We start from the raw sequence: 18,353 nt of genomic DNA, 5'->3' as shown, positions 1-18,353 counted from the left end.
GTTAAAATAATTACAGAAGAAATTATAAAATAGAGGAATACTTTGGAGGTGCTGGGCCCTAAGGCTCTCAAGCAAAGCTGTCATTCCTTCAGAGTGGCCCCCTTTGCATTCTTCCACATTTAGTACTTTGTTCAAATACCAGCATTTTCATCTACTAATGATTTAATTAGTATCTACTGGATCTTATACTAGCGTTCTTTCATTCCATTTGGCTTGTGACAGATTTCTATCAGTTAAAAAGCAGCCTCTTCCCTACACAGCTCTTAGAACGGCTGAATTACACAACACTGAGAACAACAGATGCTGGTGAGGATGTGGAGCCACAGGAACCCTCACTCGTTGGTGGTGAGAATGCAAAATGGAGCAGCCACTTTGGAAAACAGGTGGTTTCTCACAAAGCTAAACATATTCTTGTTAACCATCAATCACACAAGATCTTAGGTATTTACCCAAGGGAGCTGAAAACTTATATCCATACAAAAACCTGTAAATAAATGTTTATAGCAGCTTTAGCCATAATTGCCAAAAACTTGGAAACAATCAAGATGTCCTTTAATTGGTAAACAGATAAACTGTGGTACATCCAGAGAAAGAAATATTATCCAGCAATAAAATGAAATGAGCTATCAAGCCATGAAGACATGGAGGAACTTTGAATGCATACTGCTAAGTAAAAGAAAACAGTCTGAAAAAGCTATTACAACTCTATGACATTCTGGAAAAGGCAAAACCATGGAGTCTGTTAAAAGGTCAGTGGTTGCCAGGGGCTCAGGGGGAGGAAGGGAAGAAAGAATAGGGGAACACAGGGATTTTTATGGTAGTGAAAGTTCTAGATGACACTGTACTGGTGGATACATGACATTATGCATTTGACAAAACCCATAGAACTGTACAATGTAAAAAGTGAACTTTAGTGTAAACTGTTGACTTTGGTTAGTAATAATGTATCAACGTTGGTTCATCATTGTAACAAATGTACTGTACTAATGCAGGATGTTGACAGGGTTAACTGTGGGTGGCATGAGGAAGGGAAGGGTTACATGGACTTTGTACTTTCTGCTCAGATTCTCGGTAAACCTCAGACTATGTAAGTCTACTTTTTAAAATTTTAGGACAGTTTTAAACAACAGGTGTTTATTAAGCAAAATAAGTACACTCTCTCACAAGAAGGGTGGAAAGCAGGCTGACCGGAAACTAGAAGCAGCCAAGTCTTTTTTTTTTTCTTCTTACTTTGGCCTGTCAGACATTTACGTTCAAGTGTGAATTAGATCATCCGTCTTGGACTTTTCGCACTTGGGTTGAAATCACATGCACTGGCAGTAGAAATATACTGTTTTCTGGAAGGAAAAGGCAATGCAGATCACCTCACTGGGGGACCTTAGGGAAGCGCACGGGTGCTGAGGGCCTAAGGACCTGGAAAGGGTGGGAGCAGAGTGTAAAGGAAGGCAGAGAATGACAAAGGCAAACTGCACCACTGTCAAAATTTTTCCTCAGGAAAAAGGAAAGGAAGTTAAAAAAAAAAAGTAAATGGTATTCTCTCCTGCCACATGGCTCTTGTATCCAGTATCTGTAAGTCATTTTTCTATGAGGGTCCAGATTTCAAAAATCCTGTCTCATTATACACATCCGATTTTTGGTTTGTGAAAATAAAGTCACCATTCTTATAGTTTAGTTACATGACGGGTTGAACAAAATTTGGAGTTTGGTTTGGGAGCCTTCTATCATTCAGGTAGTTTTCTCTATGCTAAGATATTGTATTTGTTCTACCTTAGTCCACTCTCCTTTCCTGTGTTACTCTCTAAGCCACAGCACCTTTCAGTGGTTTGACAAGGACAGGCTCAGGGCCTTTACACAGAGACTTCTGTTTCTTTGCTTCTCAACCAATACACAGCCAGTTCCTAGTCATTCTTTAAGCTGTAGCATAAATGCACAAATACTTCTTTGGGAAAGCGTCTTCTGATGTGCAGTATCACCTCCCAACCCTGACAGAGTAGGTTAAATTCTCCAGTTGTTAATTATTTTCTTTTATGGCATTTAGTCATAACAATAACCACTGTGTGATTATTACTTAATGGCAGCCCTTCATGAGTACAAGGAGCAAGTGTACATGGTTAATTGCTGTATCTAGGGTACCTGGCACAGGATAGCTGTTAAATATGTTTGAGTTAATGAATTAACAGAAAACAGACTTTAAAAAGCTAGGAGCCTAAAAGAGTAATACTGTGGGACTCATTGTATTATTATTCAACTGGTTCTTTTAAGATCTGATTCTTGATAGGAATCTCTATATTCTTTTCCAACTATTTAAAAATAATGTAAACACATTCTGGAATTTGGTGTTCAGACACTACATTCTAAATAGGGCTATAATGCAGCATTCTGTAACATTTTTTTGTTCCCTGATTGTTTCATTATTTTCGGCTTCTGACTCCTCAGCCAGATGAGGGCTCTCCCAGGGTGAGGCTCAAGGGTTTTTATTTGCTTTGATATTCCCATGGACCCTTGCTGTACCGGCATATGTTTTTATTATTTCCTCTTGACTCAAAGATGGTGATGAGGATGCACAGATGACAGGCAGAGTTAGGTGGGCCAACTCAAACCTAGGAAATCTGGGATCTGTAATGACTGAGATTCCCCCACACTTGTTTTCTCCATGATTTTTGGTGAATTTAATTGCTGTATATATTTTCGTGAACACACACCAGCCTTGGGTACTCAAATACTAGTAATATAGTTAAATTTCTTTCTTGCCCTGAAATTTAACAGTTTATTACTTACAACTGAAAAAGAAATAAAAAAAAATTATAAGCTAAGTCATTTTTATATAATAATCATCGATGACTTAGAAAAATAATTCAAAGAATAACATAAGAAATGGTGCCTTTCCCAAGGTAATGGACATGCTGAAGAACAAACCTCTGTCAAAAGCCATCTTGACATCTTCAATTAGGTCACTGAATCCTGATACTCGGTACAGCCCTTCAGAGTTAAGGCCTATAAAAATAAAGCAAGGATCTAATTAATTTGTTTGGAATTATGACTTCTCTTCAAATTTTAACTTCTTCCCATATTTCAGGCTGGGGAAGTTCTAGGTCAGAAAGAATGATGAAACATACTTATTTAGAAAGCCCTTTGCACTTTTCTAAAAGAAAACCCTTTCACTCACAGTTCTTTAACTTGGACCTACTGTCACCTGGATATTTGTAATTTACCTCATCACTGTGTCTAATTAGATCAAATATATTGAGTCTTAAGGGAAATAATTCATCATCCCACTTAACACCCTAAATTCCATTACATAACAGAAACTAAGATTTTCCCAAGTGGGAAAGAATAATGAGGGCGCAGCTCTGGTGTTTGGCTGAGGACAGTTTTAATAAAGATTTACACCTTTGCTTCTTCGACCTAAGAAAAATACAAAAACTGAAAAGTGAATTGGTATCTGTATGTCAACTATTACAGATCTGAAGCATCATCCATAAACACATTTTTATATTTCCTATAACTGGTTAAATGTACTTTAAAATCAAAGCTGGTTTATTACTTGTTAAATTAATTCAGTTCAGAGATTTCAGGTCATTTGACATCTGAAATCATCCCCCCCTAATTTTACACAGGACAACCAGGTTATGCAGCAAGGCACCCATAATGGCATTAGGGCACATTCATGGTGAATTATGAGTGCTCTGAACTGCACTGGAAATGCCTCACCTCTGGATTCAATTTCCCTGATGCACATGTCCACCACCATTGGCCGCTTAGTGATATGAGCTTTTACAAGTGTTGTGAGGTCACAGCTGTACACTTTTTTGACATGTTTCAAGTCTGGCTTACAGTCGTTTGGAACCATCTTGGAACACTGCTTATGAACATTCAAACCACAATCTGGAAAAAGAAAAAAAGGAAAGGAAAGATTCATTATTGTTTTCAGAATTGTGAGCATTCTGGAGTGTTTATTTTAGCAAAAGATACCCCAGCTTAAGTTAAGTCTAAAAGGGGAATTGCTTCTAGCAATTCCTGCAGAAGGGAAAACATTTTCCCCCTCTTTTCTCCTGGAAAATTTTGGTTTTTAGTCAGAAGACCAGAATTCTAGTTTATGCTTCATCATTTACTGGCTCTACCAACTTGGGAGAATGCCAACCCAAACCAAACTAAACTTAATATTTTAAATAAATGTCTATAAAATGTAATATTAGGCCAACTAGCCAACTAAAAATGTATCCACTTCTTTCAAGTTACATAAAAATTACACTCCATGTGGGCTACACTTGCATTTTAATACATCTGATATGAGGTAGAACTGGACCTCCACAAGAAAGAGCATCCCAGGGCCTTCTTAAAATGGTGCTGCTCATATTTATATCTTTTCTTAATCGTTGTATCATATATAGATAAAATAATAAATATGCAATTCACCTAGTAGCCTAAAATGACTAGAGCTAGTATTTGTTACTACTATTATTGCCACCTTATTAATGCCATGCACTGTTTCAAGTGCTTTACATTTATTATTTCATTTAAGTTCACAAAACTCCATGAAATAGGTACTAGTACTCTTCTCATTTTATAAACCTGATGAAGCTAAGCACATAGTAACTGGTTTTGTAATTTACCCAAGGTCATGCATTTAGTATATATTAGAGCTGAGATTCAAGCCTACGGATGATTCTACAGTCCACAATTTTAACACCTATACCACATTACCTCTACTGCAGTTATTCCTTTGCTCTGTAATTTTACTGGGTTCTAACTTCCAAAATGTCAGAATCCAAATATTTTCTAGTTAATATTTTGAGATATTTTATTTTCAACAAGAGCACACTGAACTTTGGAAGGGATAGAGAAGGCTAAAAATATCCTGCTAAATTAGATTGAAGAGTAATAAACCACAGCTGAATAAAATAAATGTCATTATGTTTTTAAGAACATAACCCATTTGTTTCTAAGTTCATGAAAACTTGATGCTGACCTCTTGTAAATATGATACAGGTGGTGTACATACAGTTTATAGCCAGGTCTTAATGGAACCAATTTGAAAATCATGACGCCATGACCACTGTCTGTGGTCCTTGGGCAAGCTCCAGTTTTGCTTGCTGTTTTGGCAGAAAGGGGAGTATAACATTTATCTTGCAAAATTGTTATGAGAATTAATGAGCCAATGCATTCAAGATGCTTTGCATATTATACAATGTTAAGACAAATGCTGGCGATCATCGTCGTCATGACTTCTGGTAAAGCTGTGATCTAGCTATAGATGGTAGTAACAATTAACGGAGACTAAGAAAATTAGCCTAAACGTATAAACTGAATTGTTTTCATTATATAGACACTCAACTTGAAGTAAGAACTTAAGGCCTGTGGTGACTCTAAGGTAGGAATTCATATGTACTGAGCACCTCCCACGTGCAGAGATGGGTGAGGTGTAGAGGGAAGTTGAATCCTTGCACGCGTGTAAGTGAGCGGCACTGGAGAGGGCATGGTTAGTGCTAAGTGTCCAGAGGTCGTCGTCACAAAGAGTAACAGCTTCTTCCTTGAACATAAAGGCTTTCAGAGCAAATTGCTTGATCTATATATAGTACCTGAAAAAATGACACAAAACCATTCTGTACAGTTAAATAATATCCAGGTGACTATATGATCCAATGCCCCAATTCCTCTTTATGTCTACATTAGAAACAGGTACCACTTCTAACTCAGTTGTAAGGCAAATCAATGCAAAATGTCCACTTAAAAGACCTTCTTTCCCCTGGACATTTTAATATTTTATATAACTTACATAACTTGGAGTTAAGGTCCACGGTCTATTAACTATGCAATTTTGAGTGAGTTACCTAACTTTTCTTTGCCTTAGTATGTAAAAGGGGAAAAAGATTTTCTTTATCTATTATTAGGTTCTATTGTTATCAACCTATTATTAAGGTCATGTGAGGCTTTAATATTAATATATGTAAAGTGCTTACACATAGTAAATTCTAAGCATTTAGCATGACTATGTTCTTTTTGTTATTATTTAGAAGAATAAAATATTCTGAGAGGTCCTTCCTACATAGTGCCCCAGGATTCATTATATGGCATAGTCATAATCGGCTTACAATCAGAAGCTAAGTTGAATTCTAGGCCAATTCTGTGTTTGTCAGAATTGATAATGCATGTGTGAGTGCAGGTCCTGAAAGGACTTGGTTGACTGCAGGTATAGAAGCTTCCTCATCTACACTGTTCTTAACCCACTTCATTTACATAAAACTATCTCCAAGTAAATATGTAATTTTTCTGACTGCTTTTACCAAATATGGGGAATTTTCAGGTACTATTTTCTCAAAGAGTTTTTGTATCTCTTGGGCCCCACCAACACAAATGTTAAATCTTTTGTTATTGACCTACACGTCTCTGAGGTTTGGTTCACTTTTTAAAATTTATGTATCTCTGTATTTTTTGAATTGGATAATTTAAGTTCACAGATTCCTGCCTCCATCATCTCCATTCTGCTACTGAGCCCATCTGGTGAGTTTATTTGTTAATAAATTTTTCAGTTCTAAAATTTCCATTTATTTATTTCAATTCATAGGTAAAATAAATTTTATTAACATTTATTTTTTATAACTTTATTTCTAGTATTTTTTCATTTGTTTCAAGAGTATTTATAAGTACATGTTGGAGCATTTTTACTGCAGATGCTTTCCTTGTCTGATAATCCTAACATCTAAGTCATCTCAATATTAGCATCTGTCATCTTTTTCCATCTGAGCTGAGACTTTCCTGGTTCTTGGTACCAACTGTAATTTTGAACTGTCTGGATATTTTGAGGGTTACAAGACTCTGCTTCCTATTGAAATCTTCAATCTTTAGGTAAACAAGTAGTTAACCTGTTTAGATTTAGCATGCACATCCTGGTCACTTTTCTAGCCTGTGGTTGAAATGTCGACCTAGTTTACAACATCTCTGTAATGCTACTGCAGCGCTATTTTGCCTACCCTATCTGTATGTTACCCAAATGACAGGACTCTATCCCCACATTCGGGGAAGGCAAAGGGCCACCTCCTAGTTACTGCAAGGTGGAGACGGAAGCCAGGGTTCGCCCACAACCTGGTTAAGGAGGAATGCTCTGTGCATGGAAGGCAAAATTATGATCAGCAGCCTCATTTGCAGGCCAGGGATGAAAACGGGGCTCTGCTCATACACTCGGGCTGAGAGGGTGCTGCTTCTACTATAGGGTTGGAATGGAAGACAGGGTCCCAGCCGCTGGCTCAGCCAAGGAGGGGTACCACTTTCTTCCTGCAAGACAGTGATGGAAGACAGGCTCCAGATGCACAGGAGGGCAGTGCACCCTTGTTACTGCAGAGCCAGGTGGAATCAGGGTCCCTCCCAGACTGCCGCTGCAGCACCCACCGAGGGGCTGGCACCTACTGATGGGGGGAGCAATGTAGCTCTCACAGGGGTTCACCTGGAGAGCAGTAGCTATGGCTACAAGATTTCTGTCTAGCTGGGCTGCCCTTTTCCCAGGGCTTTGGCTAGGAACAGCAGGCTTCTCCTGGGAATATTTTTTGTCTGCCTGTTGGCATTTATCGTTTGCAGGCATCTCTAGTGCCTAGTGTGAACACAGAAGGTTAAAAGAAGCAAATCCTAGAACACTTCCAGGAAACTCATGCTGGGTTCCTTGAGTCCCGAGATCCCTAGTCAGGCTTCCTTCTTTTCCCCAACTTCCAGAGTCTTCTGATAGCTGATGTATGTATTTTGTCTTTTGTTACTACTATTGTAAGGAATAAAACAAAACATATTTATTCACCTTGTCCAGAACCAGAAAAATTCTTACATAGTATTTTAAAGGCATTAAAATCAGCAAAGTATCATAATCTAATAATAATGTTGATGTGCCGCTTTAAATGTGTACATCGAAGTCACAGATCCATATGGAAAGGGCTGTTGGTAAAAAGGGCTGTTGGTAACAACCTCTCTCCATGTCCTTATTACATCAACAAAGACAGTGAGGCACAGAACTCAATGACTCACTCGACCTACTCAGCCAGAAAGTATTTAAACTTTGGCTTCCTGATTCTCTGCCTGTGCTCTTACCGCTGAGTGATATATACCACTCTTCACCAGGAGTACACCATGCACCCTGAGTTACTCTTTAGCTGTTGAAGATGAATTTTTTATTTTCAACTTCTTATTCAATGATCTATGTTATACTTGTTATTTGTTGCATATACTTGAGTTTAAAAGACACTGCTATTTTACTGTTATAGAGATCTATATGTGATTTGGCAAGGACTTTTAAAAAGCACTGTTAAAACCTCCACATTATATATTTTTTTGTCATATTCTTTCTTAACTGTAAATGGAAACCCAGTAGAGAGCAAATCAGTAAAATTTTGATGCATCCACATAAAATCAAAACATCTGAATGGCATAGTCTGATATTAATTTTAACTTCTCTCCTTTGAATATTTAGAGTTATCTCCCATTTTAAACATCAGCAAGCTCCCAAGTTCAATTGTGACTCAGTGAAAATGAGATAAAGTGATAACTGAGCTCAGGTTTAGGTACTGAAGGAAGAGGGAAATGTTTTCAAAACTGACATTCCTTCTTCCGTTTGAGTGAGATTAAACGATGGGACAATGTATTCTTTGAATACTTAAGAAACAAACTTTAAAAGTCAAATTTTGGCAGAATTGGATATAAAGTCCTTTACAAGACCAAAGGACATGGCAAAGTCATTAAAATAAAGCATCTTTATACCCTTATTTCACAGTGCAATATACCAGCTCTGAGCTTGCTCTGAAAATTGCTGCTTCAGAGAAGAACAGTATATCAATATTTCAGTTTGTCATTAAGACTTTATTTGGTTTTCATACTTATTTATTAAAGACATATAACTCCTATATAGTTCCATTTCTCCCAGGGACGCTCTACACTATAAATGAAAGAAAAAAGTCCATAAAAGATCATTTCATTTGTTGCATCTCTTGGTTTGGTAGGGTTTTTTTTTATGTTACTATTAAACCACATTTCTCTCTCCCAATTCTTCAAGTTAATAAGCATAGAATAAACGTAGGAAAGGAGGAATGAAAAATTCAAATCACATTTTATTCTATTCTTTAATAAAATATTTCTATTACTTAGTCTAACTTCAGGCTACTCAGATTTTCTGGGGCTTGATTTCTTTTAAGAAACTTGCATGCTTTATATCTAGAAAGCACTGAAACCTATTTTTTGAAATAAATAGCTGATATTACTTATTCTATTGATTGGATTAAGGGCAATATTAATGTGTACTTTGAAAAAAAGTTATTCATTCTTTTCTACAAGTGTTTATATTTTAAATAATTGCAAATAAACGTTTTCCCTTTAATCACCTCTCTTAGCTGCCCCACCCGGGAGAAGGTGGAACAGCCCATTTCTAACACGCATCAGAGGTCATTGCTTTCACAAGCAAAATTAAGAAGAATGCCTTGCTCTTTGAGATATTTATGAATACTGCTTTCAATTAAAAGGGGCTACATGCAAATTTTAAGCAAGTCTGACCCAACTTCTCACTGGCTTACAAGGACAAACATAACTTCTTAGATACAGTCAATTAAAGCAGTTATTAATAAAAGATATTACTTCCACTTCTTCAACCTTAAAGTCAAATGCTAATATACTTGAAGCAATAAATACATTTTATTATTAGGAAAAATCTGCTATTTCCTTTTGGGGGGGGTGGCAGCAATGAAAATGATGCACTGGAAAAATGAAGTCACTTTAATAAACAACCAATACTAAGTAGGTCTTACAGCAATTATTATTGGGCTTAATTTCTTAGAATATTCTAGTAAAGCTAAAATGAAAACAGTTCAGAAATGCTGGTGGGATAATGAACGGCCTTTTGGTGGGAGGGATATTTGGAAATCTTTGTGATTATGTAACATGTATATATAATATATATTAAAACTAGATTAACCAATAAGCTAACATTTCATAAAGAAAAGAAAAATGGTTTGGAAAACTATCTGAACAATGACCTTTTGAACTTCACTTCTGAAGGCCATCCAGTCCGCGCATCAGTTAGTAGGAGGAGCGCCGTGCCGAAGCTGCAGTTAGATGCTCCCTTGCGACATCATTTTAGTCACTTTAAAAACAGCTAGAGTCAGGGACGTGGCAGGTGAGATGACGCCTCATGGAGCCTTGTGGGCGGGGCTTGAGATCACGCCTACGATGACTGGCGTTCTCACAGTGATACCTCCCACCCCCCAGCTGTTCTCGCCGGCTGTGGAGTGCTCAGCAGCAGGCCGGGAGCGTTCAGTCCCGCAGGCCGGGAGCGTTCAGTCCCGCAGGCCCTGCTTGCCTGTCAGCTGGATTCCCAAGGGTTCCTACAGTGACTCTGCCAGTCTGGTGACTGGAACACCACCCAGCACTTTACATAATGTTGCAAAAAGAAAAAAGGAGTGGTGGTGGATACAAAATTGCTGCTTTTGGCTAACATTCCTTTGAAACTTCCTGACAAGCTCTCTTCTGTCTTGGTGGAGTTTTGAAAAAAGAAACCAGAACAAAGCAAACTGTCTCAGGGATCCAACGCAGATAAATTCTATTTTTTCTGACAGGCACTAAGCCGGCCTTCTCCTTTGGAAGTAATTTCTTTAATGCTTACAGGGCATGTGTATTGATTTAATATTGTTGCTGTAACAAATCACCACAAACTTAGTGGCTTAAAACAACAGGAGTTCATCATCTTAGAGTTCTGGAGGTCAGAGGTCCCAAATCCATGTCACTGGGCTGAAATGAAGGTGTGAGCAGGCTGCATTTCTTTTGGAGGCATTAGAGGAGGATCTCTTCCTCTCCTGGCCTTTCCTAGCTGAGTGAGGCGGCCTGCATTCCTTGGCTCAGGGCCCCCTTTCTCCACCTTCAAAGCCAGGAGCATGGCATCTTTTCTCTCCTCTGACCTCTGCTCTGTCCTTACATTTTTTCTCTGCTCTGCCTCTTCTGCCTCCCTTTTATTACTGTGATTGTGATAGCACTGGGCCCACCCTCACAACCCAGGGTACTCATCCCTTCTCAAAATCCTTAACCTGATCACAGTCGCTTTTGCCATGAAAAAGTAACATATTCACAGGTCCCAGACATTTGGAAGTAGGCATCTTTAGAGAGCCACTGTTCAGCCTACCACAGTTAGTTGTCTCTCTCTAAATTCTTAATTCTTTGCATTCTGTTTAGATAAAGCAGACAGCTCAAAGGTCAGGATGAGCCACTTCAGATCTAAGAATCCTACTGCCAATCCAAATGTAATTAGTTGTCATAGAAAACAACTAATTCAAATACCAACCTTCCACATTAAAAAAAAATGGGTTGACTTGTTCTTTATTACACATTAATATGGATCAAGTCACACATAATATATTACTTTAAAGGACATGATGTAAAATGAAAAATGTCTACACTTTTCTTTCATTCCTGCTGTTTACTCACAAGGGAAGGCTATTAGTGTGGGAGGCTGGGATGGGGCGAATCATTTTCTTTCATAGTCTATCATATATGTTCCAAAACATTTCTTTCAAATGAGATTTGGGATTGTAGCATATTGCCAAAGATTGTTCACATGTGTTGTACTGATTTTCTGTTAATAGCTAGTTCAGAATTCTTATGTAGATGGCCTTCACTTTTTTAAAACATAAATGATATACATCATTACTCCAGTAAAAGAAAAGCTTTTAAGTGAGTGACAGTCCTAAGATATTTAAGAAACTGCTGCCGAGTCTCAGCTGGTCAAGGCTATTTCACAAAGGCCAAGCAGGCTTACTGAGACCATCATTTAGTGAGTAGGGGTTTTGTGCTTTGGAATAGAGGACTCCATTTGCCTGTGAAAAACCATAATAATGTAGACGGTCTTACACGAACTTTTTCAACATTATGTTCCACTGTGTTCTCCTCCAGCTTAAAGGCTCAACCATAGTCTTCCTGATGACAGTTGTTCATTCAGATTCTGGGTTACCTCTGGTCAGAACATTAACATCATTCTCATTTACTTTGCAGACAGAGGCTTGCAAATGGGGCTCTCAGCCCTCTAGAGAAACAGCTTGATGGGCACCTCTGCACAGTTCAGAGTGGACATGTGGAGAAATCTGATTGCTCCCCGTGGCAGGACAGTCCTTGAACAGATTTGGCTAGTCATGTATGCTGGCTGCTTATCATGCCTTAGGGAGAGGCTCAGGGGCAAAGCCTGAAAGAAGGGTGGCCTGGAACATTCACATCAATGCCTACTGCACTCTGCTAGTCAAAGAAAATGTAACTCAGAAATAAAAACAAACCCCAGAAGCTTCTGCACAGAATTGACAACAAAAATATTCTATTAAAAATCATGCCACAAAAGATATGTGGATTTTTATAGTAATAAATTTGACAGAATCACTAGTTAACATTTTTAAATACTTTACTCTTGGTATACATCTTAAGTGTTAAGCTTCATATTAAAAGATGCAGAAATGGATTTTTTGATTTTATAATTTATAACAGAAAGAAACTTATATGACTAACCACTACAGATTTCAAATTTAAATGATTATTTTAAGCCTATACCAGAAATTAGAGTAGTTTGAATAAATGGCCAGTACTCATTATAATTGTTCTATACAAATACATTTCATACAATGTAAAAACTACTTATTTCATAAAGCATTTCAATGAATTCCTAAGTTGATTATTTGCTTATGTGTAAATCTTAAAAGTTTCTAAATTTGTATCTAAAAATACTATGGTCATATTTTACAAAAAGGATTTGGTATACTCAAAATTTCAAAATGTCACAAAAAATATTAGTGACTAGGTGGTGTTTCAGTTTGGTAATCATCTTTGAAGACAAATTCACAGGTTTTTAATGCTTCAATCTGATTTCACAAATTTAGTAAAGACAATCCAGCTTAACAAGTTATCTTTAAAAATTCAGTTTCCAAGACAACAATCATAGGTCTCTATATACTGCTTTTAAAAAAATAATTTTTGTAAGTTTAGTTACTACAACATCAAAGGCAAGAGTTAAATATAACAACTGTCTTACTTTTATCTCCTTTTATCAGACTTTCTCAACAACTTGACTTTTTTTTAATGAACTAATATCAGACACCCAGTCTGCTGCCCATTTAAGTACAGGAAGGTTAAGGGCAGATAAAACATGAATTTCTAAAGTGGCTGCCTGAGAACTTAGCCTATTGCACGTGTGTAAAAAAGCAAACCAGGATCCAGCCCATTGCATGTACATAACAGCAAATCTACTTATAACTTCATAACTTACTCAATAAAGACAAAAGACAAAAGAGCTCTTACCTGCACACTTTACTCCTTGAGCAATGAGGCCCCACATGAAGTTGGCACAGTACTCACACCAGTGTGGCCCTCTGAATGTGTGGACCTGAAAGAGAGTAGTGACAAAGTGTTCAGAGGGGAAACACATGAGTGAGGAGATGGCTTTTGTCCACGCAGGAACGTACAAGCCATTGTTAATACTAAAAGGCACCATATGGTTACATTTAAGAACAACCTTGGTTGAGTGGAACTGAGAGTTAAAATTTCTTTCAGAGCTTGATTCCCTGTTGTTTTAGAAATGGTGATAAATAATATTCCACAATTTACTTTTGAAAACAATTTCTATGGTGGCATTTTTTCCCGACTGGTCCCCCCAACCTGTAAGCAGATGTTATCCAATATTCTGGCATTTTCTGAGTGCTATGGCATGAGGAAGGGGAAGGAGCAATATAGGGTAGGTCCGGGTGCTAAAGGATTTTATCAGATGTCACCTTCCGTCTTCTGTGACCAGTTAGGACTACAGAGGCTGCAGGTGTAACTTAGTGACTGGTCACAACTGAATCATCAAAAGGGCCAATTTCTGTTTAAAACCATTTGATACTTACTATGTTAGCAAAGAGAATGAATATTTTTTAGAAATTGTAGAAGCTACAGTTAATGAAAAACCCTGTTTGAGTATAGTTAATTATTCACTAATCATTCCAGCTCATAAAGGTTTTACTGCATTTGATCCCTAGGAAAGCAAATGCCAAAGAAGAAAGGGTCCAGACATTAAGATACCTACAGACTTTTATGTACAGGAAAGGGAAGGCATTCTAGCTTAACACAGATTAAAAAAAAAATTGGTAGCATAGAGAAGCAACTAATCCAAACCTCAAAAATTAAAGGACAAAAGGAAAAATTTGAATATTAAGTAATTTTAGTATTTCTGAGCAAACATTGGCTGAAAATGCACCCAAGTAAAAAGTTAAAAGGAGGCGGGAACAAGGACGTCACTGATCTGTTATCAAATCACCTTTGCTTGAGATAATTTCTTAGGTATATGATTTCCTCCTCCAGGAAACAGTGATACAAGAGAGTGAAAAGCACCAAGTGCGACGATCGTTTCTAACATAACTAACTGCTAACACACCTACTGTAAATAGTGAAATTCAGAGCTAAGACTGTTATTTTTACTAGTGATCTATTTGTGTATTGAATAGGTCTTAGAAACCAAGTAAATAATTTTAAGATACATTATGTATGTGTGTGTGTGTGTGTATATATATATATGTAATTTCTTCAAATTTAAGATGCTACTGAATGTAGACTTATACTGAATATAAGACACATATATTCAATGTAGAAAAACCATGCTAATTATGACAAACTATCAATGATGAGATAAATCCCAATTTCAGAGATGTTAAAATGAAAAAAAAAAGTATATATTAGAATCAATGAAATATGGTATATTAGAATTCAAACTACTATTATTGGCTAAAATATCCATGTAAAGTATCCACATCCATGGAATGGATAACTCAGAGCCCATCCTCAGTAGGTGTGTGCTTATGACTCTGCTGCTGCCAGGTGAGCTTGAATAGAAAACAACAGCGTTGATTTTGAAAAGATGGCCATAATTTCTTCTGTCTTTTATGAAAAGGCATTAGGAATGCAGACACAGCTGCTTCTGGATTGTTAATGCTTTGCAGAGCTTGTGAATTGAAAGCATTTCCTGGAGTTCCTTAAGCAGAGCCCCAAATCAGCATTCAGTCTGATGCCTTTGTATTTGTCTATGTTCCTCTGAGTGAATAAAACTAGATAAAGTATGCTATCTTGCTTTACTCTGAGGGGAGTGAGATAGCACTGACTCAAATTTTAAAAAGTTATATAACCATGTAATAGCTATAGAATTATTAAGTTATCTGTAGGGAAAGTCTTTGGGATACAAACTGGCTTATAGGTGGCCAAATCTCAGGACAGTCTAGTATCACTTAAATTGGTAAGGTTAATAAAAATGGACCAGAAGTGTGGAGGAAGTCCCAGTTTTGGACTACCAGTAATCGCATGATAAAGGGTCTCAAAGCTATACTGGGAGAGCCAAAACAGAGTAGAGGGGTGAAACAGGTAATTTAAACAAACAGGGCACTTGGCAAACAGCACTGAGTATTGAGGTGTTATGACAGAACCAACTCCTTTCCTCACCTTTACAAAAGCAGTACTGAATGTGGCATTTTTAAAGTCTTGGGACATTTCTTCATGATTATATATGAACTGTCTGAGCAGGCCCAATGTTCTCTAATTAAGGGATCACCCATGTATTTCAGAAAGCAATCTTTAGTAAATTATTTGTAAATTTCTTTCTTGAACTTCTTTTTTATAAAGGCATCCTGAGCCATTTGGAGCTGGTGGTGTTTTGTGTTTTGAACCACTTAGGAGGTAGCTTATATCTCTCTCCAGGAAACTGTTCAAGAAATAGGCACTGAAGCACCAGAAGCCTATTAAACTTCTATTTGTATAATAGGATTTAACTGGATTCCCTTTTGAATTTTTATAACTAAAATTCATATTCCTTAAATTTCATTCATTTTGTGACCTCTATGACTCTGTGACACTGGATCATGTTCACAAAAATTGACTATCGTAGTAGTCTTTTTTATTCCCCTAGAGGTCATCAAAAGCGACACTTCATTATTTGTATTCGTTCATAAACATTTATTAAGTGATAACACATATGAAGATAAAGTGGATATTGGCCCAAAGAATTCACTGTAGGTTTTTCCCATTGAATGCAGTGTGAAAATGCTCTACAATACGTATGTGTCTGAAAAGTGTGATGGAAGCTGGGGGAAGGGCCCTGCTCAGGCTTAGATGCAAGCCAAGAGCTGAGCCTTCTGTGCAGGGCCAGCCAGGGGACCTGTGGGGCAGAACGGGAGGTGTGTTTTGGGGCAAGGTGGCATCAGGAAAGGCCATCCCATGGAAAGCAAAGGTGCATGGCACACACCAGTTAATGGGATGGTCAGAGAACTGCAAGGATGTTCAGTGTGGGTGGGGCTGGGAAGACTGGCATGGCAGGAGATAGCAAGGCACGCATGGCCTTTTCAATGCCTACAGATTTATAATTTGCCCAGTGGGCAATGCCGGGCCACCAAAGATTTTTAAGGAGAGCAACACAGCGAAGCGGGCAAGGCTGGAATCAGACACTCAGCAGGATGCTCTGGCAGAAGTTCACGTGTTGCATGACATGGATCTCAACTTGGGCAGTGGTGATGGAGAGAAAGGGACGGAGACTTATTCAGGAGGCAGTCGTTATGCTTGGTAACTAACTGAACCAGAGGCAAAGGAGAGAGGAGGAATCTGGGCTAACTTAGGATTTGGGGCCTGGTGACTAGGGGAGGCTGACATTAACAGAGGGAACAAAAATAGAGGAATAAATCTGGAAAGGAGGTGGGAGGGGACCAGTGGAGGGGAGGGTTACTGAAGATTTCTGGAAAGAGGAGGCAACTCATGGTGGAAGGTTCCTGAAGGATTCGGATAGAGATGGGGTCCAGGGCAGAGGATCCGCTTTAAATAAGAAGACAACTACATTTCTCCTTCCCTTGGTTGGAAAAGGGTAAGAGAGGAGAGGATGGCTGTGCAGGAGTAGTGGGAGCTAGAGGCCAGAAAGCTAAGAGAATTCATAGTCTATAGTCTCTGCACGAAGGAGGGAAGCTCTGTTACTAAGCAAATGGGGATGCTGGGGAAAGTGGGGAATAGGAATGCCAGAAATTCTGAGAAGGGCTGCTGGACTTGAAAGCAAGTGTCCCTCCTAGATGACACTAACGTCATACAGGAACAGAATCAAGTGCATTAAAGAAAAGAATACTTTCTTTGTAGAAGGGTGATGGAGGTGTATCTGAACTTTATCTAAATGTTTTATTTTTTACACAGTTTTACATAATCAGTGTTTATATCACATATTTTACCAATTGAGAAAAAGATACCTTAAAATAAACTGCACAAATTATACAGCTTAGAAATAGCTCTTTGGGGGTCTTGTTTGATATAGGATGATGGAAGCAGGGTGCCGTCCCTGCCCACGAGACTCTAGGGCACTGACACATGTGGGCAGCTATTTACTAATATGGGTGTATTTTGATATTACCTGTCTTAAAAAGATGAAATCAGAATGTAATGGGCCTTCAAAATAGGAAACTGAAAGTCAAAATGTGCATGTTGGGGATTCTCTCTGCTTGGGAGGATGCTAAGAATGAACTAGGGTGGGATCTGGGAGCCGGAGTCTGAAGCCCTAGATTATAACAGAGTGACTTTTGCTTGCAATGCCCTGTAATGTAGTCAATATTCCCCAGAGATCTGCAGCTGGTCAGCCTTCAGGGAATCAAAATTATTGATGTCTTTACAACAGACACTCATTAAGTGACATATTCCATGTGTCACTTTTTTTCTTTATAGGATTTTTAGACTAAATGGCCTTAGACTTTTGTTTTCTCTTGTTCTTTCCTGTCTTCTCTTGTTCTCCAAGGCTGTCAGCTCTTTCTCCTTCCTTACTCCCTTTGCAAGTCACTAATTTTAAGTTGCGGAGGAGAAGGTCTAGTAAGAGCCCTTAGCTAGCACTGCATGTAAAGCAAGAAAATGTGTCATCTATCTTCCTCTTAAAGACCCTTTTTAAAAAAAATAAATTTCTGGGTTCTTGGCTGTGTTTCCCACAGTTGAGGCTGATGGGTGGTCTTGTGACAGATGAGGGTCAATAGCACCTTACTTTATTCTAGGACATCTTCTCATCCCTAGTTACTGTTTCTTACAAGAAGAAGGCATGTCAGTTTCTGTTTACTGTATGACCTTAATGACATACACTGGCTTTTCAAAGTGGGAAACTGACCCAAACCTTTATAAACAGCACTATTTCCTCCTTAGAGTTATTTAAAAAAATCACTTGATGAAAAAAAAAAAAGACTCCTTTGGGGAAAGTGTTGTGGTAAGAAAATAAAAAAGAATAATAACTTCAGTATATAACAGTATTAGTGAGATCAGGGACAGCCCTGAGAAAAGCAACTTCGTAAGCTGGGCGGCATGTATTTTTTCTCAGCCACCTCCAAAGC

The 18,353-nt window shown here is 38.1% G+C and overlaps 1 protein-coding gene across 5 annotated transcripts in view; it reads right to left on the bottom strand.

Annotated features, from left to right (window-relative positions):
* CHN1 (chimerin 1) overlaps positions 1–18,353 on the bottom strand; it is a 224,245-nt gene that overhangs the window by 15,154 nt on the left and 190,738 nt on the right. For all 5 annotated transcript variants that reach the window (XM_037020643.2, XM_037020642.2, XM_037020641.2 and 2 more), the window contains 3 exons: positions 13,294–13,378; positions 3,712–3,885; positions 2,917–2,994 (listed from right to left, as the gene is read on the bottom strand). In XM_037020643.2, the coding sequence (XP_036876538.1) occupies positions 2,917–2,994; positions 3,712–3,885; positions 13,294–13,378 (337 nt within the window). The remainder of the gene's footprint in view (positions 1–2,916; positions 2,995–3,711; positions 3,886–13,293; positions 13,379–18,353) is intronic.

The sequence above is a fragment of the Manis javanica genome, chromosome 12 (genome assembly GCF_040802235.1).
Source record: "Manis javanica isolate MJ-LG chromosome 12, MJ_LKY, whole genome shotgun sequence".
In the NCBI taxonomy this organism is placed as follows: Eukaryota; Metazoa; Chordata; class Mammalia; order Pholidota; family Manidae; genus Manis; species Manis javanica.
This window is presented reverse-complemented; position numbering and strand designations above follow the sequence as displayed.